Raw genomic sequence first — 26,469 nt, 5'->3', positions numbered from 1 at the left:
ATAGGGCATATGCGCCGTCCAGCCCACGGGCTCTTGTAAAAGCGAAGAAAGTGACTGTGTTTCCTCCATTCTGAGTGAAGGCGAGTTTTCCACATCTTAACCTTTCTGAAATTCACATGACTCTTCCCCTCCCAGGGTACTTTGGATGTACTGTTCCTTTAAAATCTTTCTTCTGCAAGTCCGAGTAAATCAATTATGTCATCTTTGAATGGAGGGAATACTACTGAGTCATTCCTGAGGTTTCTGGCGTTGCAGAATTAATGAGGGGGGAAAGGTTTTCAGGGTCATTTGGGTGAGTTCCTCCTTAAGAGGAAATTTACCAAAATGTGAGCAGTGGGGAGTTTCTCTGAAGATTATCTGCAAGGGCAAGAGCAAAGCTTACTAAGTAAATTACAAAGGCAATGGTAATTAAGTGCAACCTCCCCCTCCGCAGTGATTCAGCTGTAGTTCACCTTCCGCCCAGTCACATGGATCGGTGGACTCACAGTGAGGTGTGTGACACCCAAGCTGAGCTGGGGACCATCAGCCAGTGTGGAACCTGCCTGTGTGACATGAGCATGGTTCTTTACCAGCATGGTTCTGTGACATGGGCACAGCAGTGCTTCCGGCCAGGCTGCGCCCGGAAGAACGGATGGGAAAGCACCTTTGGAAGCCCTGTGGAATTCGGAGTGCATCCGCAGGCCCAGTCTGGTGGTGGGTGAGGATCCAGGTGGTGGATGGGAAGGGCAGTAACTTGGAGATAATACTTGCAGTGATTATCATTGAGCATAAATCTGTGGGGGATTGGGGGCCCCAGTGGGGTAGGTCTAAGCTCAGCAGTTTGAAACCACCAGCCGCTCTATGGGAGACAGTCAAGACTCCTGCAGAGTTCTAATTTTGGAAACCCACGCGGGCAGTTCTACCCTGCCCTGTAGGGTCACTATGAGTTAGCATCTATTCGGTGGCAGTGAGTTTGGTGTGTGTGTGGGGGGGGGGTGTTGTTTAGGAGTGGGCGGGACAGACTTGTTCTCAGAATTGCCCACCAATGGGAAAAATCAAGACTGACCATGTAATTTGACCACGGTCTACCAGGTTGGCAGTGGCAGAGCCATGACCTGAACCACAACAGGTGTGAAGGGCGCAGAACCACCGAGCAGAAATGGTTCTGGTCCAAGGTGCCTGCAGGGCATGGGCTGCGGTTCCACGCTCCAAGCGGTGTAGGTGTGCCCAGGCCCGCAGCAAAATCTATTCGTTTCCTTCCACTGCCCCTAAATACTGTTATTCTGATCAGCATTTTGGCGCGCATGTGTGCCTTTGAAGAGTGAGTCCGGATTTGGCGTTCCATCATTTCCTGACTCCGTCCCACCATGTCAACAAAGCCCCAGAAATCTGAATAGGTTGCATGAAACTACGTTTACCTTGGTGCCTCGAGGCTCCGGCCAGCAGTAAGGACGCTGTCCCTAATATAACCCGAGCCGGCCCGAGGATTAAAACCTTAGGCATAGGATTTGAGAGCTGGACGGGGCTTTAGAGGGCTCCGAACTAGGGAGCTGAGCCAGAGGGAGATGGAAGAACAACTTGGGCAAGATTCTCCATGGCACATGATAGCCAGGGATAAAAATGGGGTGTCGCTTCCTTCTCCGTCTCCCTTTTAAAAGTATTTGGGGCTTCTTCCCCCTGCATTTCCTTGAGGTAAAATTAAGGCGGGGCACCTGGTGGCGAGGGTTGTGTTTCTCCGGCTGGGGTGCCATCGGCCTCGCACTGCTGGCTGGACCCAGGACTGGAGATGGTCCGGTTGTGAGATTCCAGCGTCTTGGCTGGGATGCGCTCTGATTAACACATCTCCAAGCTTTCAAAGTGACTTTTGCTGTTTTCTTTTCCACAGGCTTCTGCTGCTTTGGGCTGTAAAGGGGCAGGGGTGGAGAGAGAAATATGGCAGGGTGACCCCCAAATGAGTGTGCTTGCACCCCCAGGGCAAATATCAGCACAGTAGTTTTTGTAACGTTTATGCAAGTTGATTCATGTCCCCAGAGAGTAAATCTCTGTCATCCTGTTTTCCAGCCTGCTTGGACGCCAGTGGAGCTCTTCAGAGGGAGCGTTTTATTTTGATTTTATTTTGTTTAAGAGGTAGACTTGAGGTAGAAATGGATTAAATGTAAGTTTTTACTCCATTGTCTATTTATTTGTATAAATTGGCTTCTTGTCTCATATTCTTTCTCCTCCTGTTTTGTAGTACCATGGTCCATTTTCCTCCCCACCCCCTTGCCCCCAAAGGCGAGGATTTATTGGAATTATTTTCTGCGAGAAATCCTGATTTGAATGATGCCACTCCAGTGGGCCTTGCCATTTCAGAAATGTAACCCGAGCACTGTTGAAACAGAACCTCAAAGGTCCTGTGTCAGGCTCCTGCAGCGCTGGCCTGCCCTCTGGCAACTTCATGTTTGATCACCACCAGGGTTGGGAAGCCCACTCCTTTCCAGGGCGGTTCCCGTAAGGTGTGTACAGCCATGAAGATGGCAAAGCCCTACCTGCAGTTGACTGACAATGCCTCTTTCATCTCCTCGCCCCCCCTGTTGAAAACTTGGGACCTGAAAAAAAATTAGTCTCACGATACATTATCTCCACTGCTTTAAACAAAATTTGGAAAACTGAAATGCCCACCCCTCTGGTGGATGAGGAAACGGGATCTCAGAGAAGTTAAACAACGTCTTTCAAGTCACACAGCCGTTCCAGCCCACACTTGCCTGATTCTAGAGCTGCTGACCCTCCCGAGGCCCCTTACAAAGCCTCCTCCCTTTTATGTGGGAAGGGCCCCTTAGATCCTTGAAGGATGTAATCTTACCTTTGGGAAGATCTCTCTTTGTAAAATTTCAGTTATTCCCATAGGACACCCCTGCTCACTATTTCCGTGGGGTCCCTAAAACGTGCCTGCGTTTTCCTCTCCTTGCCCCGGTACACAGGGCAGTGGTGGTTCCGTGGCAGAAATCCTGTCTTCCGTGTGAGAAACCTGGGTTCAATTCCCGGTCAGTGCACCTCACTTGTCTCAGTGGAGGCCTGCATGTTGCTCTGATGTGGGACTGAACTCAACAGAGTCTAATTTCAGAGGGACTCGGAAGGAAGGCCTGGCAATCTGCAGACAACCCTGTGGATCACCACTGTCCAGTCTACCACTGATCCTGGGGATGGTGCAGGACTGGCCAGTGTCCTGCTTCACAGGCCTTGTGGTCACCATGAATCAAGCGTGCAGGATGGCATTTCCAACAGACTTTGCTTAAGCAGACCTCAGGGCCTAGAGGCCACTGCCTAACCCAGCCAGTTTCCCTGTGTCCATGGCTGCCCGTAAAGCCTTTGGGAAGGGCCCCGCCATGCGGCCCTCCCATGTTCTTCTAGCACCTGGCCTTGCTTCGCCTCTAAAAAGCACTGGTGGCAGTGGGTAGTGGGTTACCAGTTGGACTGTTAACCACAAGGTCAACAATTTGGGGTGAGGGGGGTGTTGGGAGTGGGGTGGGGGGGATGAGGCTTTCTGCACCTGTGAGGAATTACAGCCCTAGAAACCTGCCGGAGCCTCCTGCTCTGTCTTACAGTCGCAGGAGCCTCCTGCTCTGTCTTACAATCTCAGAAACCTGCAGGAACCTCCTGCTCTGTCTTACAGTCTCAGAAACCTGCCGGAGCCTCCTGCTCTGTCTTACAGTCTCAGAAACCTGCCGGAGCCTCCTGCTCTGTCTTACAGTCTCAGAAACCTGCCGGAGCCTCCTGCTCTGTCTTACAGTCTCAGAAACCTGCCGGAGCCTCCTGCTCTGTCTTACAGTCTCAGAAACCTGCCGGAGCCTCCTGCTCTGTCTTACAGTCTCAGAAACCTGCCGGAGCCTCCTGCTCTGTCTTACAGGGTTGCTATGAGTCAGAATCTGCTCCCTGAGATTGGTTTGGCTTTTGAGAACTCCCAACTCTAGGCCCGTCTGCTTCTCCCCACCCCCATCCCACTCCCGGGGTTTGTGCTTAGCAAATGGACATTGGATAAGGAAATGGTCTTGCACTAACTGAGGAGGCTGGGGGTAATTATAAACAAGAAAGACCGGTCTGTAAAACTGTAGTCTGAGGTTGGAAGTTGGCTGGTTGCTTGCTTCGAAGCTGATGGGGCAGCTTGTTTAGTGGTGAAGCCCTGGAAGTCATTTTCCTCCGGACCATTTGAGTTAAACCCCTCTTGGCTTGGCATTTGTCCCCTTGTCCCCCCAGGAGGCAGCCTTGCTGGCCTCTGATGTTTCTGGGTTCCAGGAACTAGCATGAAGTGATGAAAGCCCATCTGAAGTGCACAGGGGGAGGGTCATATCCCACCCTCCTCATTTCTGTGTGGCCCCACCATGCAAACCACCCAAAGCTCCCATGTATGCAGTGAGAAATGCCCACAAGAGGTGAGTCTGGCGGGAATGCCCATTCTAGCATTGGGGTGGGGAATAGGGAGGGTGGCACAGAATTCCCATCTTCCCTGAGGTTGATCCAGGTTTGGCTCCTGGTCAGTGAACCGCATGCACAGCCCCAGCCCTCTGTCAGTAGGGGCACGGATGGTAGGTTTCAGCGGAGCTTCTAGAAGAGCTCAGACTGGGAAGTTAGGCCTGGCGACCTCCCAACAATTCGCCCCCGTGAAAACTTTCTGGATCACTATAATCCACCTCCATTGTGTAGGGGGTCCCCGCAAGTCAGGAGCCAATCAAAAAGCAGCAACTACAGCACCAAAGCACATCTTAAACACACCTACGCATACCTGTGAATACAGTGTGTAAACACATTCTTTTTTTTTTTTTTTGCCAATTTAAATGTGTAAACACATTCTTAAAGTGTAAAGTTTTAAAAACTGGTTCCCTCGGGAGGGGAGACCTGATGGAATAGAGCATAAGGCTGGAAATAATTATCTTTATTTTTTAATAAATCATTTTATTGGGTGCTCTTATGGCTCATAACAATCTGTACATCAATTATATCAAGCATGTTTGCATATATGTTGCCATCATCATTTTCAAAACATTTTCTTTCTACTTGAGCCCTGGGTATCAGCTCTTCGTTTTCTCTCTTCCCTCCCCCACCCTCATGAACCCTTGATAAATTATTATTTTCATGTCATAAACCAAATACTGTCTCTCTTCACCCATATTTCTGTTGTTCATCCCATGGGGGGAGGGTGGTGTTTAATACATCAATCAGGTCATCACAACATGAGGAACTGTATTGAAGGATCCTGGCATTAGGAAGGTTGAGAACCACTGGACTAGAGGAATGCTGTGTGTTTCGTTGGTGCTACACTGCACCCTGCCTGGCTTGTCCCTTCCTTGTGACCCTTCTGTGAGGGGATGTCCTATTGGCTACAGATGGGCTCTGGGTCTCCACTTTGACTTCCCTCGTTTGCATCAATATGGTTGTTTGCTTTGGGTCTTCTGATACCTGATCCTTTCAACACCTCGTGATCGCACAGGCTGGTGTGCTTCTTCCATGTGGGCTTTGTTGCTTCTGAGCTAGATGGGCCTTTGCGTAACTTCAAGCCTTTAATACTCCAGACGCTATATCTTGATAGTCGGGCACCATCAGCTTTCTTCACCACATTTGCTTATGCATCCATTTGTCTTCAGCAATCATGTCGGGAAGGTGAGCATCACAGCATGCCAGGTTATTCGAACATGTTCTTGCAATGAGGGAGGACTTGAGTACAGGCCCAGAATCTGTCTGCTACCTTGATACTAACATATAAATATGTACATAGACCTATATCCCTATCATTATATATTAACATATTTACATATGTACTTCATTAGGCTCTCAGTAATTCCTCTTGGCTACATTGCATTTATCAAACCCCACCAAGCGCTCTACACCCTCCTCACCATCACTTTTATATCGCTTGTTGTTTGATAATTACATTTCTTGAGGATTGATCTACCATCGCTGCCTTTTTTGTTTGTGCTGCTAAATAAAAACATGTTTATATAAGAGAAAACATGGCTGACAGAATTCCACGGCTTGATTTAATATGCCCACCACTGTAGTACGCGCTGCCAGTTGGTTTAGGAGCAAGTTTATGTGTTTGCCTAAGTTAGCTTGCTTCCCTCTCCAGCCCAGAAAGCCCGGCTCATGGAACATCCGAGGCTTGTTTCTCTTTATAGCAACATTACAGCCTCTTCCCCGAGACTGGCCCTCGCTCCCCAAGCATTCTTTATCTTGCCCTTCAGGGGAGCTTAAAACGACTTCTCCTGACCCTCCCAGTATCAAGTATAACTTGTTTTATTTTGTTAGTTTTGCAAGTGTCATGGTGTCGAACCTATAAATAAACCCCAGACACCATAATAAGAAAACTATTTGACATTTTGAAGTTCTTTGAGAACAAGGGTGCTAATGACGGGGCTCCCCTGGAGCACCACTAACCCCACGAGTGACTCCACTCCCAGTGGCTGCAGGCCGGAATCCACGCCCTGAACAGGTCACAGGCTTTGTGTGTGAGGTGGGGCGGGGAGGGTTTGCCCCCACCCGCAATGGTGTTTTTTCTGGATTAGGGATGATAACTGCAGGGTGGCGGGACTGAGTGCCACGGTGCGCCTGGCAGGGTGGCGTGTGTGAGGCCACTGTGACATCCAAGTGTTAGAGATCTCTTTGTTGCTGTGTCCAGGGCAATATTTTTCCTAAGTAAAAGGTACGCAATATTTTAAGATACCCAAATTAAAAATAAAATTAAGATTTTCTGTATTATGCTCACGAACAGGCGTTATGCTTTAACGATGTAATTTAGAGATTAATTTTGTCGACATGTGGGCCCTGGACAGAGTAATTGACAGGCTCTAACGTTGCATTGGCAATATGAAGACGCCTCCTTTCAGGAATAGATTCCCCACCCCACCCCCAGGTTTAGCAAATAGTAGTAATTATGTTCTCATTAAGAGCCAGGGTTGTTTTTTTAAATAAGCCAGCATATTCATCTTTCCATTGCAATGCACTGTTGTGCTTGGAAATTAAAAATCCAAGAAAGCGGAAAACGTGGCAGGAGGCGCGCTGATAGAATTAGGGAAATTATAACGTCCCGAGGGCAAGGAGTGCATTTCGTGTGCCAGTTGTCTGGTGATTCTGTGACCAGTTAACCTGGATAAAGCGAAATAATATGCACGGAGGTGCTTTCTCAGCGAGGAGGACCTTTCGCCGATGAAAAGGAAAGTCGCCAGTTTTCATTATTTGGGTTGAATTTCATGAGTCGCAGTCGCAAGACCTAATCCACCCCATGGATGCCCTGCTGTTTCCTCGCCTCTCTTTGCCTCCAGACAGCGGCCGCTGGCCTTCTCAGTCTTTGCTGACCGAGAGGTGGCATAACAGAAGGCCCTGTGATCTTTTCTAGAACTCGAGCATCACGAGCTACTAAGCCCTGGTGGCCGTGGAAGATGGGAACGGATTTCTCCTAACGAGCCAAGCCATGTGGCTGTGTGATAGCCAGTGACAGGATCCTTTTTGCGCGAACTTAATTCCACGCTGCTTTCTTCTTCTTTACTTTGACGACATTGCTAATCCCGGTGTGGACACCCCGGCGGGGGAGCCTGTGACTGTCCACGGTGACTTAGGAAGCGTGTCTCCCAGCTAAGCAGTGGGACAGCTGTTAAGCTACAGAAGTTTACTGTTAGCTCGCACGTGGGGCTTGCGGCGTGGACAGGAAAACTGGCACATGAGCGCACCCGCCTAGCCTGGCTTGGGGCGCAGACCTTCAGGAACCAACACGCAGCTGTCAAGTCGATTCTGACCTGCCATGACTCTACAGGACAGGGCCGAATTGGCCGTGTGAATTTCTGAGGCTGTAACTCTTTACAAGAGTCAGAAGCCGTAGCTTTCTTCCGAGGACTGGCTGCTGGTTTTGAACCGCTGACCTATGGTGGGCAGCTCCGTCATGACCCAGCATGCCATGAGAGCTCCTTCCAAAACCCAAACCGAAATATAAAAAGTACTGCCATCAAGCCAGTGTGGGTTTCGGAGACTCTGTTTCCAGGAGTAGAAAGCCCAGTCTGTCTCCTGACGTCACGGTGAGAGCATGCGTGATCCTGGAGTGGGCTCTCCCGGGAGGGGAAGTGTGGGAAAGGACTCTGGGGAACACACACAGTGAAACGTTCAGATGAGCCATCTGCTCGGTCAGAAGGCTCTATGCCGTCGATGTTCAATGGCCTCCGTGTAGTGACGGAGGACTTGGTGGGTTCAGAAGGCAGCCAGGCTTCTGTGCATTTTCAGTGAAAGAAGTGAGCAGTATCATTGTTCTGCAGTGGCTGCTGCCGCCGCCGATGGAGACCCGTGTGGCAGAGCAGTGCTGCCCCGGGGTGGGGTGGGCGGTTTCTAGGGTATAATGTTTAGGGGAACAGACTGCTCCCCAGGATCCATGGGATGGGTTCAAACCTTCGCCCTTTCGGTTACCAGTGGGGTGCCTAACCACTGTGCACCCAGCCCCAACGGTTCATATCTTACTGAAGAACAAAACCTAATATTTAATAAGTATGCAGAGAGCTAAACCTAAATACAGTAAATAATAGCGTTTCGTGATACGCTGGCTTAATTTGACATGTCATCCGCCCAGCAGGGCTGACTGAACATGATGAGCATATATTACTTTTCCTGCCCAGAAATGACCAGCAGACCCAGGCATCTGTGTGGTCTCATCAACAGCTGCAACAACAACAACAACGAGAGAGGGAGAGGAGAAAGAATTTCCCCAATTCCATCAGGGGAAAGAGTGAGAGAAATGAAATGGAGCTACAGAAAAGGCTTTATACACTCTGGAGAAAAATAAGTGCTCTGAACTCTAATAAAAAAGATGAGGTGTTTTCCTCTGGTAGCCACTAGGTGGTAGCATTGGCCTAGGCCCACTGCATGATTACTCAAGTGGATTTCTGTAGTGACCCCTCCCACCCCCCACCCCATGGCTAACTTACATAACCCAGAGCTGCTGAGCCCATGCTTTGGTGGTGTAGTGATTACAAATTCGGCTGCTAACCCCAAGATCAGCCATCTGAAGCCACCAACCTCTCCACAGGAGAAAGAGTAGCCTTCTACTCCCGTAAAGAGTTACCATTTCAGAAACCCAGTTGTACCCTTCTTTGTAGGGACCCTGCGTCCGCATTGACTCGATAGCAGGAGAGAGGGCTGTTGAGTTAATTCAACTGATAGGGACCCAAAAGAACAGGCTAGAACTGGCTGGCCTGCCGGGTTTCCAAGACTAAATCTGTCCCGAAGCAACACTGCCCCATCCTTCGCCCAGAAGTAGCCAGCCTTTTGGTTAGGAGCCGGCATCCATGTAGAACTGGCCACAGACACTGCTTCATGGGGGCTTCCAGGCTGTGACCTTTCAGAAGCAAGTAGATCACCAAGCCTGTCTTCAAAGGCCCTTCTAGGTGGATTCTGATCCACCGACCTTCCACTGGGGGCTAAACCATCTGTGGCCCCGGGAACCCCTACTCAGGGGTTGGTACATCAAAACTATACCTTAAAAATTCTTTAAGTAAAAAATTGCATTCTTGTATCGCAGATTTAAGTTGCTTTCTTATTTTTAAAAATAGGTCTATGAGGGGTTCAATTCAAAGTTCCAGATCGAATGGGAGAAAAATGTGTGTGTGGGGGGGGGGGATCTTTAAAATTCCTAAAATGACAGACCTACTGAGACTAGTGGCTTCCAGATACCGCTTGAACTTGGGATTGGAGCTGTATCCGCATGTCACCTGTCATCCAAATAATGGATTGGTTATAAGAGAAGTAATGTCACAATTAATTTTCTGGGATGAAGGCAGTCAGCAGTTACCTAAAAGCAAGAATGAGACCAGCAGGAGGGAAGGCGGGAAGGGGCTGGACGTGAAATGGACACTGACACAGTGTAAGCAGAGTGTAACCAACAGCACAGACCAATTTGTCTAAAAGCAGATAAAAGGGAGCCAAGTTTGCCATGCACGCTTTCACTAAGTAACAATGAAAATAGCATTTAAAGGATACATATGAAATCTCTACACCTTCTTCCCCTCACCCTCCACCCCCCAAGACAAAATTGAGTTCAGGTACTTTATGACCTGGGCGTGCTCCTCTCTCTTCGGTCTGCAGTTCATTGGCTTGGAAAAGGGTCAGCACATAGACCCATAGGGAACGAAGCAGCTGCATTACTCCCCCCCCCCCCGCCCCACTTGCTCTTGGGCCCCGAGACAGTCAAGGGATGCAGCACAGGGCCAGGCATGTCACCCACACTTGACCGCCAAGGCTCCAGGACCTGCAGGCCCGAGGCTTGACGATTCGTAGCACTTGCTGTTGATTCTGTGGGGTTTGTAGAGCAGGGCAGGGGTGTGTGGCACGCCTCTAAGTCACCCTTTGAGCTTTAGCGGGCTGCCTGCCTGAGACTGAAGCAGGTTTGCAGAAGAAAGGGAACACATGCATCCGCCTGCACTGCATTAAAATCGGAATTGCAGGACGAACTCCTGGGCCAGCAGTCCCCTTTGGTGGTTTTAGAAGCTTTGCCTTGTTCGTGACCTTTATTGGCATAGAGTCCCGGGGCCATCGTGGATGGCATATTGGGCTGGTCACCACCAGTGTGGAACACTTCCCTGCCCCCAGTCAGAGTGAGGAAAATGAAGCTCTCTATTCCCAGAAAGAATTAGCTTTGGAAAATCACAAGGCGTTCTACTCTGTCCTGCGCGGTTGCTAAGAGTTGGACTCACCCTTAAGGCAAAGATATAGTCCCAGGACCTCTGTCGCTACTGTGCAGAACAGATTTCAAAGTCAGTGGCCGAGGGGGCCTTTTCTTCTCCATCCCCCCACCCCACGTCAGGTGTGCAGAGAGCAAGCTTGGCTTCCGTACTGTAACACACATCCGCTGCTGTGGTGGTTGGAGAGGCCAGTTGTCCCCAGTGGGTTGTGGCTCTGTGGAGAGTTAAGAGGGCTATAAAGGAAGCCGTAGAAACCCAGAGTTCCCCCATCGCTGCAGGACAGGAAGCAAGGCAGTTAGTCAGCATCCATTGTCCTGGACAATGGCTTAAGATGTAATCTCAAGGTGGTCTAAAAACACCACATGGCACAATTATGTGGCTATTCAACTTCAGGCGTGCTCTCATTAAGGTTTACATTTAGGAGTAATTGTAGGAGGAACATTTTGGCAACTTGCATGAAATTACTACTTACTCTGTTGTCCTTAGGTCCCAAGTGCTTTCTGTAGCAGTCAGAGATTGACTGAGAAGGAGACAGTGTCAGATCTGGGCTGTCAGTCTGTCTTGTCAGCTGATGGGTGACTCTGCAGTGAGCGTCATTAACTGAGATTAAGCTAATAAGCCCCCACCACTACCCACACAGGAGTCCTGGGTGGACTGCTGACCACAAAGCCAGCAGTTTGAACCCCCATCCATTCCACCAGAAGACAAAGCGTGCTGCTCCCATAAACACCTACAGCTTCAGAATCCCCGTATGGAAGGCTCTCCGGGAGAAGAGCCAGTCAGGATGCAGTGGAGACCCCCTCCCAGAGGGGCCTAGGGGAGGAGATGAGTCAGTCAGGATGCAGTGGAGACCCCTCCCAGAGGGGCCTAGGGGAGGAGAAGAGCCAGTCAGGATGCAGTGGAGACCCCCTCCCAGAGGGGCCTAGGGGAGGAGATGAGTCAGTCAGGATGCAGTGGAGACCCCTCCCAGAGGGGCCTAGGGGAGGAGAAGAGCCAGTCAGGATGCAGTGGAGACCCCCTCCCAGAGGGGCCTAGGGGAGGAGATGAGTCAGTCAGGATGCAGTGGAGACCCCCTCCCAGAGGGGCCTAGGGGAGGAGAAGAGCCAGTCAGGATGCAGTGGAGACCCCCTCCCAGAGGGGCCTAGGGGAGGAGAAGAGCCAGTCAGGATGCAGTGTAGACCCCCTCCCAGAGGGGCCTAGGGGAGGAGAAGAGCCAGTCAGGATGCAGTGGGGACCCCTCCCAGAGGGGCCTAGGGGAGGAGATGAGCCAGTCAGGATGCAGTGTAGACCCCCTCCCAGAGGGGCCTAGGGGAGGAGAAGAGCCAGTCAGGATGCAGTGTAGACCCCCTCCCAGAGGGGCCTAGGGGAGGAGAAGAGCCAGTCAGGATGCAGTGGAGACCCCCTCCCAGAGGGGCCTAGGGGAGGAGAAGAGCCAGTCAGGATGCAGTGGAGACCCCCTCCCAGAGGGGCCTAGGGGAGGAGAAGAGCCAGTCAGGATGCAGTGGAGACCCCCTCCCAGAGGGGCCTAGGGGAGGAGATGAGTCAGTCAGGATGCAGTGTAGACCCCCTCCCAGAGGGGCCTAGGGGAGGAGAAGAGCCAGTCAGGATGCAGTGGAGACCCCCTCACAGAGGGGCCTAGGGGAGGAGATAAGTCAGTCAGGGTGCAGTGTAGACCCCCTCACAGAGGGGCCTAGGGGAGGAGATAAGTCAGTCAGGGTGCAGTGTAGACCCCCTCACAGAGGGGCCTAGGGGAGGAGAAGAGCCAGTCAGGATGCAGTGGAGACCCCCTCCCAGAGGGGCCTAGGGGAGGAGAAGAGCCAGTCAGGATGCAGTGGAGACCCCCTCCCAGAGGGGCCTAGGGGAGGAGAAGAGCCAGTCAGGATGCAGTGTAGACCCCCTCCCAGAGGGGCCTAGGGGAGGAGAAGAGCCAGTCAGGATGCAGTGGAGACCCCCTCCCAGAGGGGTCTAGGGGAGGAGATAAGTCAGTCAGGATGCAGTGGAGACCCCCTCACAGAGGGGCCTAGGGGAGGAGATAAGTCAGTCAGGATGCAGTGTAGACCCCCTCCCAGAGGGGCCTAGGGGAGGAGAAGAGCCAGTCAGGATGCAGTGTAGACCCCCTCACAGAGGGGCCTAGGGGAGGAGATAAGTCAGTCAGGGTGCGATATAGCACCGATGAAGAGCACAGCTTTCCTCCTAAATACTCCCCCCCCCCCACCATGATCCGAATTCTACCTTGCAAGTCTGGATAGAGCAGAGGTTGTACACTGGTGCATATAGGAGCTGGAGGCACAGGGAATCCAGGGCAGATGATATCTTCAGGACCAGGGGTGTGAGTGGCGATACTGGAAGAGTAGAGGGTGAGTGGGTTGGAAAGGGAGAACCGATTACAAGGATCTACATGCGACTTCCTCCCTGGGGGACAGACAACAGAAAAGGGGGTGAAGGGAGACGCCGGAGAGGGCAAGATATGATAAAACAATAATTTATAAATTATAAAGTTTTCATGAGGGAGGGGAAGTGGAGAGGGAAGGGGGGAAAGTGACAAGCTGATGCCAGGGGCTTAAGTGAAGAGCAAATGTTTTGAGAATGATGAGGGCAATGAATGTACAAATGTTCTTTACACAATTGATGTATGTTTGGATTGTCATAAGAGTTGTATGAGCCCCCAATAAAATGATTTTTTTTAAATAGTTAAAAAGCAAGCAAAAAAAAAAAAAAAAACCCTTTGCGGGCAGTTTTACTCTGTCGCCAGCAATCAGAATGTCCTCAATGACTGTGAGTTTGGAAGAGGGATGGGGTGGGGTGGTGGTGGTGGTGGTGGTGGTGGTGGTGGTGGTGGTGGGTGGTGTGTGTGTGTGTGTGTGTGTGTGTGTGTGTGTGTGTGTGTGAGTGACAATAGCCGCACAGGTGCTAGTTACTTCGAAATCAGAGTATGCAGTTGGGATTACCAGCCTGCCTCTTTTTCCTCCAGAGGCTCTGGTTAGAATTCACTGTCTAGATCAGTGGTTCTCAACTTCCTAATGCCTCAACCCTTCCATACAGCTCATGTTGTGGTGACCCCCCCCCAACCATAAAATTATTTTCGTTGCTACTTCATCTCTGTCATTTTGCTTCTGTGAAGAATCGGGCAGCCCCTGTGAAAGGGTCGTTTGACCCCCAAAAGGGTCGCAACCCACAGGTTGAGAACCGCTGTGCTAGGCCTGTGGTGAGTTGGGCAGTGCCCAGTTTCAGTTGCACTGGGAAATGACAGTGTCCCCACAGTGAATGAGCTGGCACCTCCAGGGGGGTCCTAATGGAACTGTATGCAGGGGATGAATTCATAGAAAAAATACTCACTGCCATCGAGTGAGCCCATCAGAGACACAGTGACCAAAGGAGACCATCCCAAATACAGGCTAGCAACGGGCTGCCTACCTTTTGAGGGCTCCTGGAAGGGAGTGTCGCTCTGGGGTGACACCCAGCTGCAGTCTCACAGTCTGGGGGTGGGGCCAGGCCATATTTTTAAAAAGCTACCCAGGTAATTCTGAAGTGTACCTCCCACAAAGAACCACACGTGTAATGATTCTGTCATAAGTAGGCCACCTCAGAGTCTTTGGCAAGGACTGAACAGTAAATCTGACACTTAAATTAGAGCGGCGGAAGCATCACTGAATGCACTTGTTGTCTTCGGCTAACTTTCGTATTGCTCAGAAAGGCAGCCCAGTTTTGAATGTCGTTTTCTTTCAAAAGGGCAGGATGGGGGTGGTGGGTGGGTGGAATTTTATAAAAGGACTGAACACATTTCCTTCCAATGCCGATGTCTTTATTAGTAATTGATACTTCTGCCCTGCCTATGAAGGAGCCCTGGTGGCACCATGGCTAAGTGTTGGGCTGCTCACCATAAGGTCGATGGTTCGAACCCAGCACCTACTCCAAAGCAGAGAGATGAGGCAATCTGCATCCGTCAAGGTACAGCTTTGAAAATCCTACCCGGTGATCCCGCTCTGTCCCGAAGGGCCTTGGAGTCATGCTGGACTCCTTGACTTGGTTTGGATCCTTATGTACAAAAGAATGGAGGCTTACCTGCAGCTCTGTACATATAAGCGAGGACTATAAAGGTAAGAGGCCAGGGACAGAAAGTACATTGATGTGAAAGCACCGTCTTCCTCCCGGTCTACACAGCCTTCACCATCTCCGGGTTTCCTCCTTTTACACCTTGGCCTCTGCGGTTCCCTGGGACATGGGTCTTGGGGCTCCATCCAATCTGCCTTCCGTGCCCTCGTCTTTCCCAGAGCTGCCAGGCTCCACGTGCCCCAACCTGTGACAACCCCTTATGTGTCAGCGTAGAACTGTGCTCTGCCGGCCTGGAAGGACTGAGTTTTGCAAGTAGCTCACCACATCGTTCTTTCAACCCTCCATTCGTTCAGCAGCCAAGAATATTAGTCATTTGCAGGTTTTTTTTGTTTGTTTTTCTTTCTCCTCTGGGCTTGGCCCCTAACCTGACACCTGATCTCCATTCCACTCACCTGTGGTTTGCTACTCGGTGTGGACTGCCTACAACACGTGGGATCAGTGAGGACCAGAGACCCCTGAGCTCATCCCAGGTCTGTGAATCAGAGTCTGCATTTTACTGGCATGCCCACGTGAATCCGGCTGCAGTGGAGAAGCACTGTCTACCCCGTTCTCCATGAGAGCCCTCACTCGACCCTCCTCTCTTGCCTTCTCTCTTGTGTCTGCCAGCTGGACTGTTCTTTTTCCACACTGTGAATCTTCATTTTGTATCTCCTTCTTCCTCTCATCGCCGGTCCCTTCAGATAGATGATGCCCAGACCTGGGTGCTCCAGCTGTGGGATCTCCATGCTCTGTGGGAAAAGCAGATGGCAATCACATCACCAACTGTAGTTATGATGCCCTTAGAGAGCCGTCTGTACAAATAAATGACTAGTTAGGAAGGCCAGGGAGGAGCCCCTGGGTAGCACTAATGACCTCGTGCTGAACCACGAGCCCAAAGGGTGAGGTTCAAACAGAAGACGGACTGGCACTCTGCTCCGGATCTGTCCCGGCCTTGCAAACCCTCTGCAGCAGCTCTGCACCGCGCCCCTGGGCGCCAGAAACAGCCTAGCCTCCAGGGCCATCAGTGACTTTGTTGGGGCTTGCTAGCATTCCAAAGGGAAGCCTGGAGGGTGTCCTTGAGGGAGCTGTGTTGGGGCTGAGGGTGACTAGGAGTTAGCCAGGGGAGAGGCACTGGGAGAGCTTGCCAGACGGAAGGGAAGGCCCAGCTCTTCTTGGGAACCCCCATCCCCAGTGTCAGCTCTCCCACCCAGCCCTCCAGGCTCCGGCTCCTCCCTGCCCTGACCGAGGGGCTGCTCTAGCACCTGAGCTCCTTCCACTTGCCCACAGTTGGGTGCTCACCACCGAACCAAATCAGTGCCCTTTGAGTCCGTGCGGACTTAGAACAATCCTGTAGCACTGACGAGTTTCCAAGACTGGTTTTTCGACTCTAGTAGAAAGCCCGTCTTTCTCTGCCGAGTGGCTGGTGGCTTCGAACTGCTGTCCTTGCATTTAGCAATCCAACACATAACCACTATGCCACCAGGGCTCTGGTATTCACGACTCAACCTTGTCGATCATTCCGTCCATTTTCCCACAATTGAATTCACTAGGAAAACCGATTTCTTTATACTCTTCTGTGGGGAACAGACCAGGGGCAGATTTTAAACTACCCTCTAATTCCCTTTTTGAAATGTAATCTTCATTTTTTTTTCAAGTAAGCTTGATATTGAAATAGAACATACAGACCAAAAAGTGCACAACGCATCCGTGTAGCCCTTGGTGAATCTCCCCAGTGAATTCACCTGGGGCTATTGCAGCCCAATGAAGAAATAGGATATTAGGTGAACTTCAAGAAGTTCATGGGAAAATTCCATTAGCATTGAACTACGGAAGTCCCCGGGTCCTCTAGGGCCTAGTCACTGCACCCACAGGTAACCACTGTCCTTTCGTTCGAGTTGGCTAGCTTTGCCTGGGGTTTGAACTCGGCATAAATGAGTGGATTTGTGCCGTAGATAATGTCTTGCATCGGGCTCCTTCTGCTCAACATTACGTTAGAGTAGAATCCATTCATGCTATTGCCTGTCTCTGTAGTTCATTTATGTCCTCTACTGTGTAACTAAACCACTCTGTGACATGCTGCAGGGTATTTGCTCTGTTGAGAGACATTTGAGTCTTTGCCAATTTGGTACGATCTTGAATTTTCTTTTGTATGTCTTCTAGTGAAAAACTGTACATTTTTCTCTTTTGAGTATTCCTAGGAGCAGAATAGTTATGTCACAGACACCCACACATTCAGGTATTCAGGTGAGTGTGTGTGGCTTTAGTCACACTACGCAAGTTTTCCAAAGTAGTTGTACTCATTTCCATTCTCACCCGCAGTACCGGAGCCTGCGTTTGCCTCATAGCCGGGTCAGCCCTGGGTTTCTCAGTCTGCCACTCCTGCTGGGGTGTTCATTTGCCTTGCTTAGCCAACCAATGTGGCTGAGTGTCTTTGAGCTGTTGCCCCTTTTCTGCCAGGGTGTTTGTTTTTTCAGTTGTTTGTAGGAGTTCTTTAGATGAGGGGAGCTTCAAGAAGTTCATGGGAACATGTAATGAAATATTTTCCCCCCAGTGGCATCCACTTTATGAAAGATACTTTTCACAATCATGGTATTCCGACAGGACATGGGCAGATGATCGCTAACAGTGTACAACAACTTTCGAGCTCCCTTCCGCAGGGGACTACCAAATCAGAAAGCCACTGTAAAACCCACTGAAGTCTTCAGCGGACTCTCTGAACGGGGAAGGTCGAGAGTGAGAGTTGACGTTTCCCATTTAGCATGTTATTTTAACAACTTTTCACAAGCCGACCCTGACTTGGAGAAAATGAACACGGTAGAATTACCCATCTGAAGATCCACCATCTCCACATAGGGACCGCTGCTCTCTCAAGGGATGCTGTGAGGATGGTGTCCCTGGAAAGTCCAGGTCGCCCTGTAGACTCACAACCAGTGATCGGAGGTCAGCTCCCAACAGGCCTCTGGGTTTGGGGGAGTCAGGTATATGCTGAAGGCAGAGGGAGAAAAGGGTATGAGGCTGGAAAAACAACTCGTACCTTTTCCCTCTCACAGGGTGTTTGTGCCAAGGGGACTAATGTGTGTCAGCATCAGGAATCCCACCTCCTGGGAACCCAGAGGGGTCTCCCCAACTGTCAGGGCAAGGAGTTGCCTTCCACATCAATACAGCTTCGGAGAGAGCCTATCAGTGGGATTTGCCTCTTCACCACAATACAGCAATAAAGCGTTTCACATGCTAACTACATAGCTCAAAAAAGTAAATCAAAATTCCGCAGTTTTATGATACTTGATAACACATTGCATTTCAAACTGTATGGTCACCAGAAGTACGGTTAATAAAAATGTGCATGCTTCCCTTGGCATCTCCAGCACCTTCAGCTTTCTGTGCCTGGTCTGTGTTGGCATCTCCATTTCTGAAGGGCTGTTCCCATCCTTGCCAGCATCCCCTTGCCTGTTTCCCTTCGGGCACCTTCTCTCCCTTCTTGGCAGGAGCCTTTCCCGGCTTCAGCTCTGATTTTGGAGGAGAGGGCTTAGCAGATAACCTTGCTGATCTCTTCTGAGGTTCTTTCACCTTGACCTCATCGCCCTTCGCCTTCAGCCCTCAGTCTTTGGGCGTGGTAGTGCAGGCACTGGACACGGGGATTTGGTGGCGCACAGACTTTAGTCGATCCAGGGGTCATTCTGGCCTCTTCTTCACACTGCTTTAAAATAGTAAGATTGTTTTTTCTTTTTTTTTTTTTTTAACAATTTATTAGGGGCTCACACAACTCTTATCACAGTCCATACATATACATACATCAATTGTATAAAGCACATCTGTACATTCTTTGCCCTAATCATTTTCTTTTCTTTCTTTCTTTTCCCTTTTCTTTTTTTACATTTTATTAGGGACTCATACAACTCTTATCACAATCCATACATATACATACATCAATTGTATAAAGCACATCCATACATTCCCCGCCCCAATCATTCTCAAAGCATTTGCTCTCCACTTAAGCCCTTTGCATCAGGTCCTCTTTTTTTCCCCCCTCCCTCCCCGCTCCCCCCTCCCTCATGTGCCCTTTGTAATTTATACATCATTATTTTGTCATATCTTGCTCTATCCGGAGTCTCCCTCCCCCCCCCTCTTCTCTGTCGTCCCTCTCCCAGGGAGGAGATCACAAGTGGATCCCTGTAATCAGTTCCCCCTTTCCAACCCACTCACCCTACGCTCTCCCAGCATCGCCCCTCACACCCTTGGTCCCGAAGGTATCGTCCACCCTGGATTCCCTGTGTCTCCAGCCCTCATATGTACCAGTGTACAACCTCTGCCCTATCCAGCCCTGCAAGGTAGAATTCAGATCATGGTAGTTGGGGGGAGGAAGCATCCAGGATCTGGGGGAAAGCTGTGCTCTTCGTCGGTACTACCTTGCACCCTGACTGACTCATCTCCTCTCCTGAGCCCCTCTATGAGGGGATTTCCAGTGGCCGACACTTGGGCCTTGGGTCTCCACTCTGCACCTCCCCCTTCATTCAATGTGGTATATATATAAATATATATATACATATATATATATATACACATACACATTCTTTTTTTTTTTTTTTTTTGCATGATGCCTTATACCTGGTCCCTTTGACACCTCGTGATCGCACTGGCTGGTGAAGATTGTTTTTTCATGAACATTTTGAAGCCCTATCATATACTCTTTGTGGAATGGGCATGGCAAACATGGTCCTCCTCTATGGATGCTATTTGTTGCTTTTCTTATGGTTTCTCTTATGGGTCAGAAAGGAGCCCTGGTGGCATCATGGTGATGCGCTAGGCTGCTAACTACAAGGTCAGCGGTTCGAACCACCAACCGCTGCAAGGAAGAAAGCCGAGACTCTCTAATCCCATGAAGAGTTACAATCTCAGAAACCCACAGGGGCAGTTGTACCCTGTCCTGTAAGCTGCTGAGGACTTGATGGTTTTAATGTCTTTTCATCACCAGAAGGTCTTAGCTTTTCCTTCCACGCAATTTTCTAGGACCTCTTTTCATGCGGGTATCGCGTTTAGGTCTGTAAAGCCTTAAAGACAAAAACCAGTTACTGTTGAGCCAATTCCACCTCACAGCAATGGGACGGACAGACTTTGCAGTCATCTGAAGGGATCGGAGGCCCAGGACACCCTCTGGGGGCAGTTCTCCTCTGTCAGATGGCGTTGCTGGCTATCAGACATGACGACAGGTGCTAGCGTGGTGGCATGGCATTTATTGCGTCAGATGACTGTCACTGGAGCTGGTGGCCACATCTGTGTCTCCTGAAACTGCTGGGGGCTCGAAACACCTGCCTTTCAGCTAGTGGCCACACCCTTTGGACCACTGTGTGCTTAGGGACAGAATAAAGAAATCTGTAAAATACAAAACAGAAGTAAGAGCCTAGACTAGAAGAGGAGCTTTAAAAAGCTAGTGGGAGAAAGGAATGGAATTCAAAAACAGTGGAATTTTTCCATTCGGTCTTTGAAAATTCCGCTCAATAAATTAGAAGAGATTTTGACCCGCATCTATGTAATTCTCTGTTATATTTCAGCAGTACCTTTTGTCTAGCGATTGTTACAGGTTCTAGGCAAAAGATGAGGCTTTCTGCTCCTGTAGAGATTTCCCACCACCTGCGGTCACTGTGGGGCAAAACTGACTCCATGACAGCAGATTCTTTGGGTGGGTGGTTGCCTTACGAGTCAAAGTCCAAATGGAAACACGGTCTGTGACTGTTAGCTGTGATGTTCCCCAGACAGGCTTGGGCAGATCAAATCAGACATGTGGGAAGGGTGTTCGTTGGCTGTGCGGTCCATTCACGTGTTCATGGTAATTTGCACCGAAAAGGACTAACATGTATATCTATCTTCCATTGCAGGTTATTCACCGATCGTTATGACCTCCCGGTTACGTGCGTTGGGTGGAAGAATTAATAACATACGCGCCTCTGAACTTCCCAAAGAAAAGGCTCGAGCCGAAGTCGTCTGCAGCATCTGCTTTTTAGATGGCTTGGTACAGACCTTTAAAGTTAACGTAAGTGTCTCCGTGTTCAGTTCGTTTTAACCCAATGAATACTCCGAAGAAAGAGCTTTGGGTTGTTTTCTGGTTTTGTGTTTTAAAAGTCCTTACATGGCTTACAAAATGAGGAAAAGAGTATTTCAAAACAAGCTAGGTCATCTCAGTTACCTCTTAGAGCTTGGATGTTGAGATTAGACTGGAAATGACTAAAACGTGGCTCATTTTCTGGACGCACCTGGAGTGTCTCTCTCTCTCCCCCCTCTTCTCTTTGAGTGACCTGGATAATCCTCAGACGCTCACCTCCTCCTGTGAAGTCCAAGTTGACTTCCAGAAGCAGAGCTTTGGCTCTAGTAATGGCCTTCTGCATATGTCCATGTCACAGTGGCATGATACTTAGGTGACAGGCCTCTCAGTAGATAGTGAGCTCTTTGAGCGCAATAGTGGTATCCTGTCCCCTGGTGGCCCAAGGAAGGACTGATTCACACCAGGTACTCATCAGTCCTGGGTGAGTCTGGTCTGGAGGGTCCTGGAGTCAACTTCCCAGATGACAGAGAGCCAGCAGTGCTGCACTGTTTCCCACCTCAAGCCCAGGCCTAGAGAGCAGGCCTCCAGGCTCCCAGGCAGCAGTCAGATTCTCCAGCGGTAACAGTGGTTTGTCAGGATGGGAGCTAAAAGAAAGCAGGTCTGGAACGATTTTAAAGTTGGAGCTGGTGGGGTTTGCTGATCAAGAGGATTCGGATTGCGAAAGAGAATCCTCAAGGGGCCTGCAAGATTTGTGACCACACAACTGGGGTTACCGTCTCTATGGGGTGCGAAGGGGTGCAGGAGGAATAGGTTTGGGGCAGAGGCAGCCAGTCCTTGGGGGCATGTGATGTGTGAGCTGCTTCTTCCCCTGGTAGCCCTGGCTGGTGCAAACATTCATGAGCTCGGGTACTAACCACAGGGCTGACGGGTGGGGGCCACCCACAGGCCACTGGACAGAGAAACCTGGCAACCTTCTTGCCAAAAAGTAGCCATGAGAACCCCGCTAGAGCCCAGGTCCCCTCAGATACATGCGAGTTGGCATGAACTTGACCGTAACCAGTTTCTGGATGTATCCATCTTGGCGGCAATGCAGAAACGATACCCAAGTCAGAAATTCCAGGCCTGAATGGAAGCTGGAGATACAAGTGTGGATGGTACCAGGCTGGAGAGGCTGTTTCAATCCCTGAAACTGGGCCAGATCACCTGGTTTGTTAGTGTGGGTATACCAGAGAAACAAAGTCAGACACTCATGTGTGTGTGTATAAGAAAGAGTTTTAGGGAGACGTCGGACAGGGCAAGATATGTCAAAGTAATAATTTATAAATTATCAAGGGTTCATGAGGGAAGGGGGAGCAGAGAGGGAGGGGAAAAATGAGGAGCTGATGCCAGGGGCTTAGGTGGAGAGCAAAAGTTTTGAGAATGATGAGGGCAGTGAATGTACAAATGTGCTTTACACAATTGATGTATGTATGGATTGTGATAAGAGTTGTATGAGCCACTAATAAAACAATTAAAAAGAAATAGTTTTATATACAAAAGCAACTGAATATTGAGAAAACATCCTAGCCCAGTCCTGATCAAGTCCATCAGACCAATATTAGCCCATATGTCCGACACCAATCTATAAATTCCTCTTCAGACTCATGCAGAACATGCAATGATGCCGAATGCTGAAAAATCACAGGCCAGTGGGTGGAAAGTCTTGTGGATCGAGTGGCGGTGGAAGCATCTCAGCATTGGCAGGGGTCTCCACATTGTTCCTCCAGTTCCAGGCCGCACCAGCGTAGCTCCATGTGGCTTGTCAGCAGGAAGACGAAGCAGAGAATATCTCCCGCCATAGGGAGGAAGACAGGAGTTCCCAGAATCCTCAGGAGAAGGCCATGCCCACACAGAGGCCTCATTGGCTGTGGCCTGATGGACAGGCTAGACTCCACCCCTTTGCAAGTTGACAGGAGATGATGTAACTGCCATACCTGGGAAATGCACATAGACAGGAGTTGTGGGGTTGCTTAGCTGTAGCTTATGGCTGGGGAGACAAGGAACAGAGCTTGGCCCCGACCAGCCCTGCGGAGCTTGCTGGCTGAGCAGTCATTCTTGGTGGCCCAGCCCAAGGAGCAGGCTGGCACTGGTGTTGGCACAGTGGCTTCTTGTGCACTGGAGGCAAGGCTGAGAAGCCAGCTCCGACTAGAAACGTGCCCTTTATTGTTTTGTGTTTCTTTAACAAAGTGTATTTTGTTGCCGCGGTTGAAAAATGCACACAGCACATCGCTGATGATGGTTTCACATCGTGCAGACGTCTCACCCGCTCTTGGTGGGTTGGCCTTCCACCCGCCCTGTGAACTCACTGCCCCGAGTTTCTCCTCTAAAGCGTCCAAGTTGCTCTTGTCGGCTTGAGCCCACAGAGGCGGTCCTGGAGCACAGTGCTTACGGCAGACTTGCTGTACGAGTTAAACCCAGCTGCCCTTTCTAGAAGACGTCAGGGGATATTTGGGGGCTTTAAGGATTATTTCCCAGGGGTCAGCCAGCCTCTCTGAGATTTGGATTCCATGAGAATATGTATTTCACTTGCTTTTGAGAACTGGCTCAGTCCGGCAGAGTCAATACCCAAGTGAACAAATGTGTGGGCACTTTGGAGAAGAGAGGTATAGCATAATGGTGTCAAGAAGACCTGGGTCAGACAGGCGGTCCGCCCATCAGCTGAGCGCAAGGCAGGGGGCTTGAAGGTGACTCTGGTTGTACATCTGCAAAACTGGGAAGGCAATCGTCCCCTTTAAATAAAAGATCAGAAGTCATCTGCAAAAAAAAAAAGGCACTTATTTTATGTCTGGCTCCTTGCAGAGAGTGGATGAATTATCATTTTTTATGAAGATGTAGTAAATGCTCTATAAAATGATAGACTCATAATGGGAGCTTGGCCATGGATATCCGATAGTGCGCATGATTAATGTAGTGCCTGTCGCTCAGTGAGGCTCCTGAAAACATTGGATCAGCACATGCTGTGTTATGTGTCTGTTTTACAGCAGTTAGTAAGAAAGGAGAAAGCCCTGGACACTTCCACACAGCCGTGTGTCGAGTGAATCAACCTACAGCAGAGTTGATCGTTGAGATGTCATCGAAATCATGTTATTTCAGCAAGGGAGCAGATCGCTCTTTGAGGCCTCAAGAGAACATCCATCATGGTCATTAGGGACGGGGACAGGGGCTGGGATCTGTGATCCTGGCCATTGCACCTGCATCACGGTTGCCTGCGCAGGAGATGTACTGGGCAGAAGCACCAGGTGCAAGACCCTCAGGTAGGAAGAAGAGGGTGTTCAGGAAGTGAGTTATTTCCCGTTTCCACACTTCACATGTTAGTGAGACTGCCCCAGAGAAGTCGCCATGCAGGAAGGGGGCTGAGAGTTATCCAACTGTCCTCATTCCCATCTCTGTGACCTACTTTCCAGGTACATGATCAGTTTGCAGACTCTCAGAGAAAACGCTGCCTGTGCAGCGTTCTAGACAGGATTTATTTCTGACTCACAGTGCCCTTCAGTTAAATGGCTAGGGTCAAAGGGTTCCTGAGAAGGCTGCTTGTGAAAGTAGATCTTGCAATTTCCCAAATTAGCCCTGGCCATTCCTACCCCTGTGCCTTTGCGTGTCCTGTCTGCTCACCGTGCCTTTCCTGTGCTGGCCCACCTGCAGGGGCAGAGCCAGGGTGCTTTCCTTCTCCAGAGGTGGAGTTGGCTGTGCTGCCATCCTGGCTGGTGATAGTTGCCAGGCTCTTGAGGGGGACAGGAGAGGGGGTGTATTATATCTCCAAGAAAGACAGGAGAGAGGGGAGGTATTACAGGTTGGTCCCTGGTGCTTCCTGCATAACTCCTTCACCTCTTGTCAGAAGCCTGCATCCCGGTCTGGAAGTGATGTGTGGTTGAAGCGGCTTCTCACTTCAGATGTGAGTGAGGCACATATCTGAACCCCACAGAGGTAACCCCACAGAGTGGGGCATACGCGGGGTGTTTGGTATTTTTAACCATCTGCAGATAGGCTGTTAACAGAGTTCTCCTGCCCCGAGCACTCTGCCGTGGCTCCTTGGGTGGAGGAGACAGCAGAACGTGGGCTGGGCTTAGCATTTTGCTGTGGATAATCCATGGGTAATCCTCTAAGAGCTTGCTGTGGGCATGATCCGAGTGTCCCCATGTGGACAGCAGCCCTGGGGAATCCAGCTAAGAGGGAGGAAGACATCGTGGGATCTTAAGCTAATGGCCCTTGATCCTCATGAGGCAGTTTGTCTGAGCCTTAGCTCCTGTGTATCGTGCGGCCTCTCCAGATTCATTCAAGATGTTCTGATTGTGGAAAAGGGGTGTGCAGAAAATCTCCCTGTGGGCAACGAATGCTTTACACAATTGATGTATGTGTGGATTGTGAAAGAGTTGTATGAGCCCCTAATAAAAGGATTTAAATAAATAAATAGAAATCAAACAAACATTTTGAGGTAAATTAAAAACACATTACATTTTCCAACATTATCTTTTTAAATAAATATTTAAAAGTTCAAGAGATTGTTAAAAAAAAATCTCCCTGTATATTTTCATTCCTTTTTGCCTACAGCAAAGATTTCTTTGCGACCAGTTCTTAATTCATTCTGGGAAATGTGTGACCCCTCTTTGTTCTTCCCTAGAAGCAGGAGAGCGGCCAGGTTCTTCTGGACATGGCGTACAGCCACCTGGGGGTAACAGAAAAGGAATATTTCGGCCTGCAGCATGGCGACGTGTCCCTGGACTCTGCTGTAAGTGCCATCCATTATGGACCCCAGGGCTCCCTGGAGGCTGGTCGGTTTTATACTTTCTTGTTTTCTTACTCCACAGAGATGGCTGGAATCAAGCAAACCCATCAGGAAACAATTAAAAGGTTGGTGTGTTCTTTGCATTCCCGTTTCCCTTCCGTTGTTACTGTAGCGGGGCCTGGTGTTCTCTTCTGAACACCAGCTTGTGTGGGAATGGGTACCTGTACCCCACATGGTCCAGGACTCCTGTGTGAGCAGCTTTGCCAGGCTCTGACTTTTCAGGTAGCTTAGCTGTCTCCAGCACGCCCCTCAAGGATCCTTCGTAGCTGAAAGGAAAGGGAGAGGTGAGGCAGCTAAGAATGAGGGCTCCCAAAGTTACACGGGAGCTGCAAAAAGTCTGTGGGGGAAATTCCATTACCTCTGAATTCAGTTTTTCCATGAGCTTTTTGAAGCACCCCACATCTTTACATTGAAGTGATGGAAGAAGTTGTGGTACAGCATTGGGGTGTTTTTAGCCATCTTTAGCCTGGCCAGAGTGGCAAATGCCCAACACACACCCAACCCCCTCTCCTAAGTACTCGCCAACAGCATAATTACATTCACTGGAAGCTAAGCCATAGTTATACAATGTTGCGAGTATTCTCCTTATTGAATCTGTGGTGTTTACTCTGTATTACAATGTTGCCACACATACTGCATTAGCACCTAGGGAACCTCGCTCCTAGAGGCAATACAGCGGTGTGGATTCCTGCAAGCCTTACGCTCACAACGTTTTCCTCCGCCCACCCACACATGATCTCCTGCTCTTTGTGTCTCTGTTTATAGAGACCTCACTTCGCAGGTTTTGTTGGTCCTTTGACATTGGTCAGCGGCATCGTGACTCGCATGGTGACTCATGCCTAAGGGAAGCT

At 49.9% G+C, this 26,469-nt stretch overlaps 1 protein-coding gene across 1 annotated transcript in view; it reads left to right on the top strand.

Annotated features, from left to right (window-relative positions):
• The window catches only part of PTPN3 (protein tyrosine phosphatase non-receptor type 3), a 111,281-nt gene that overhangs the window by 19,334 nt on the left and 65,478 nt on the right, over positions 1-26,469 (top strand). The window contains exons 2-4 of the mRNA XM_075560290.1: positions 20,633-20,787; positions 25,454-25,561; positions 25,641-25,683. Coding sequence (XP_075416405.1) covers positions 20,650-20,787; positions 25,454-25,561; positions 25,641-25,683 — 289 coding nt within the window. The 5' untranslated portion in view covers positions 20,633-20,649. The remainder of the gene's footprint in view (positions 1-20,632; positions 20,788-25,453; positions 25,562-25,640; positions 25,684-26,469) is intronic.

This window comes from Tenrec ecaudatus, chromosome 10 (genome assembly GCF_050624435.1).
Source record: "Tenrec ecaudatus isolate mTenEca1 chromosome 10, mTenEca1.hap1, whole genome shotgun sequence".
Classification (NCBI taxonomy): domain Eukaryota; kingdom Metazoa; phylum Chordata; class Mammalia; order Afrosoricida; family Tenrecidae; genus Tenrec; species Tenrec ecaudatus.
The sequence above is the reverse complement of the archived record's forward strand: the minus strand, read 5'-3'. Positions and strand labels throughout refer to the sequence as shown.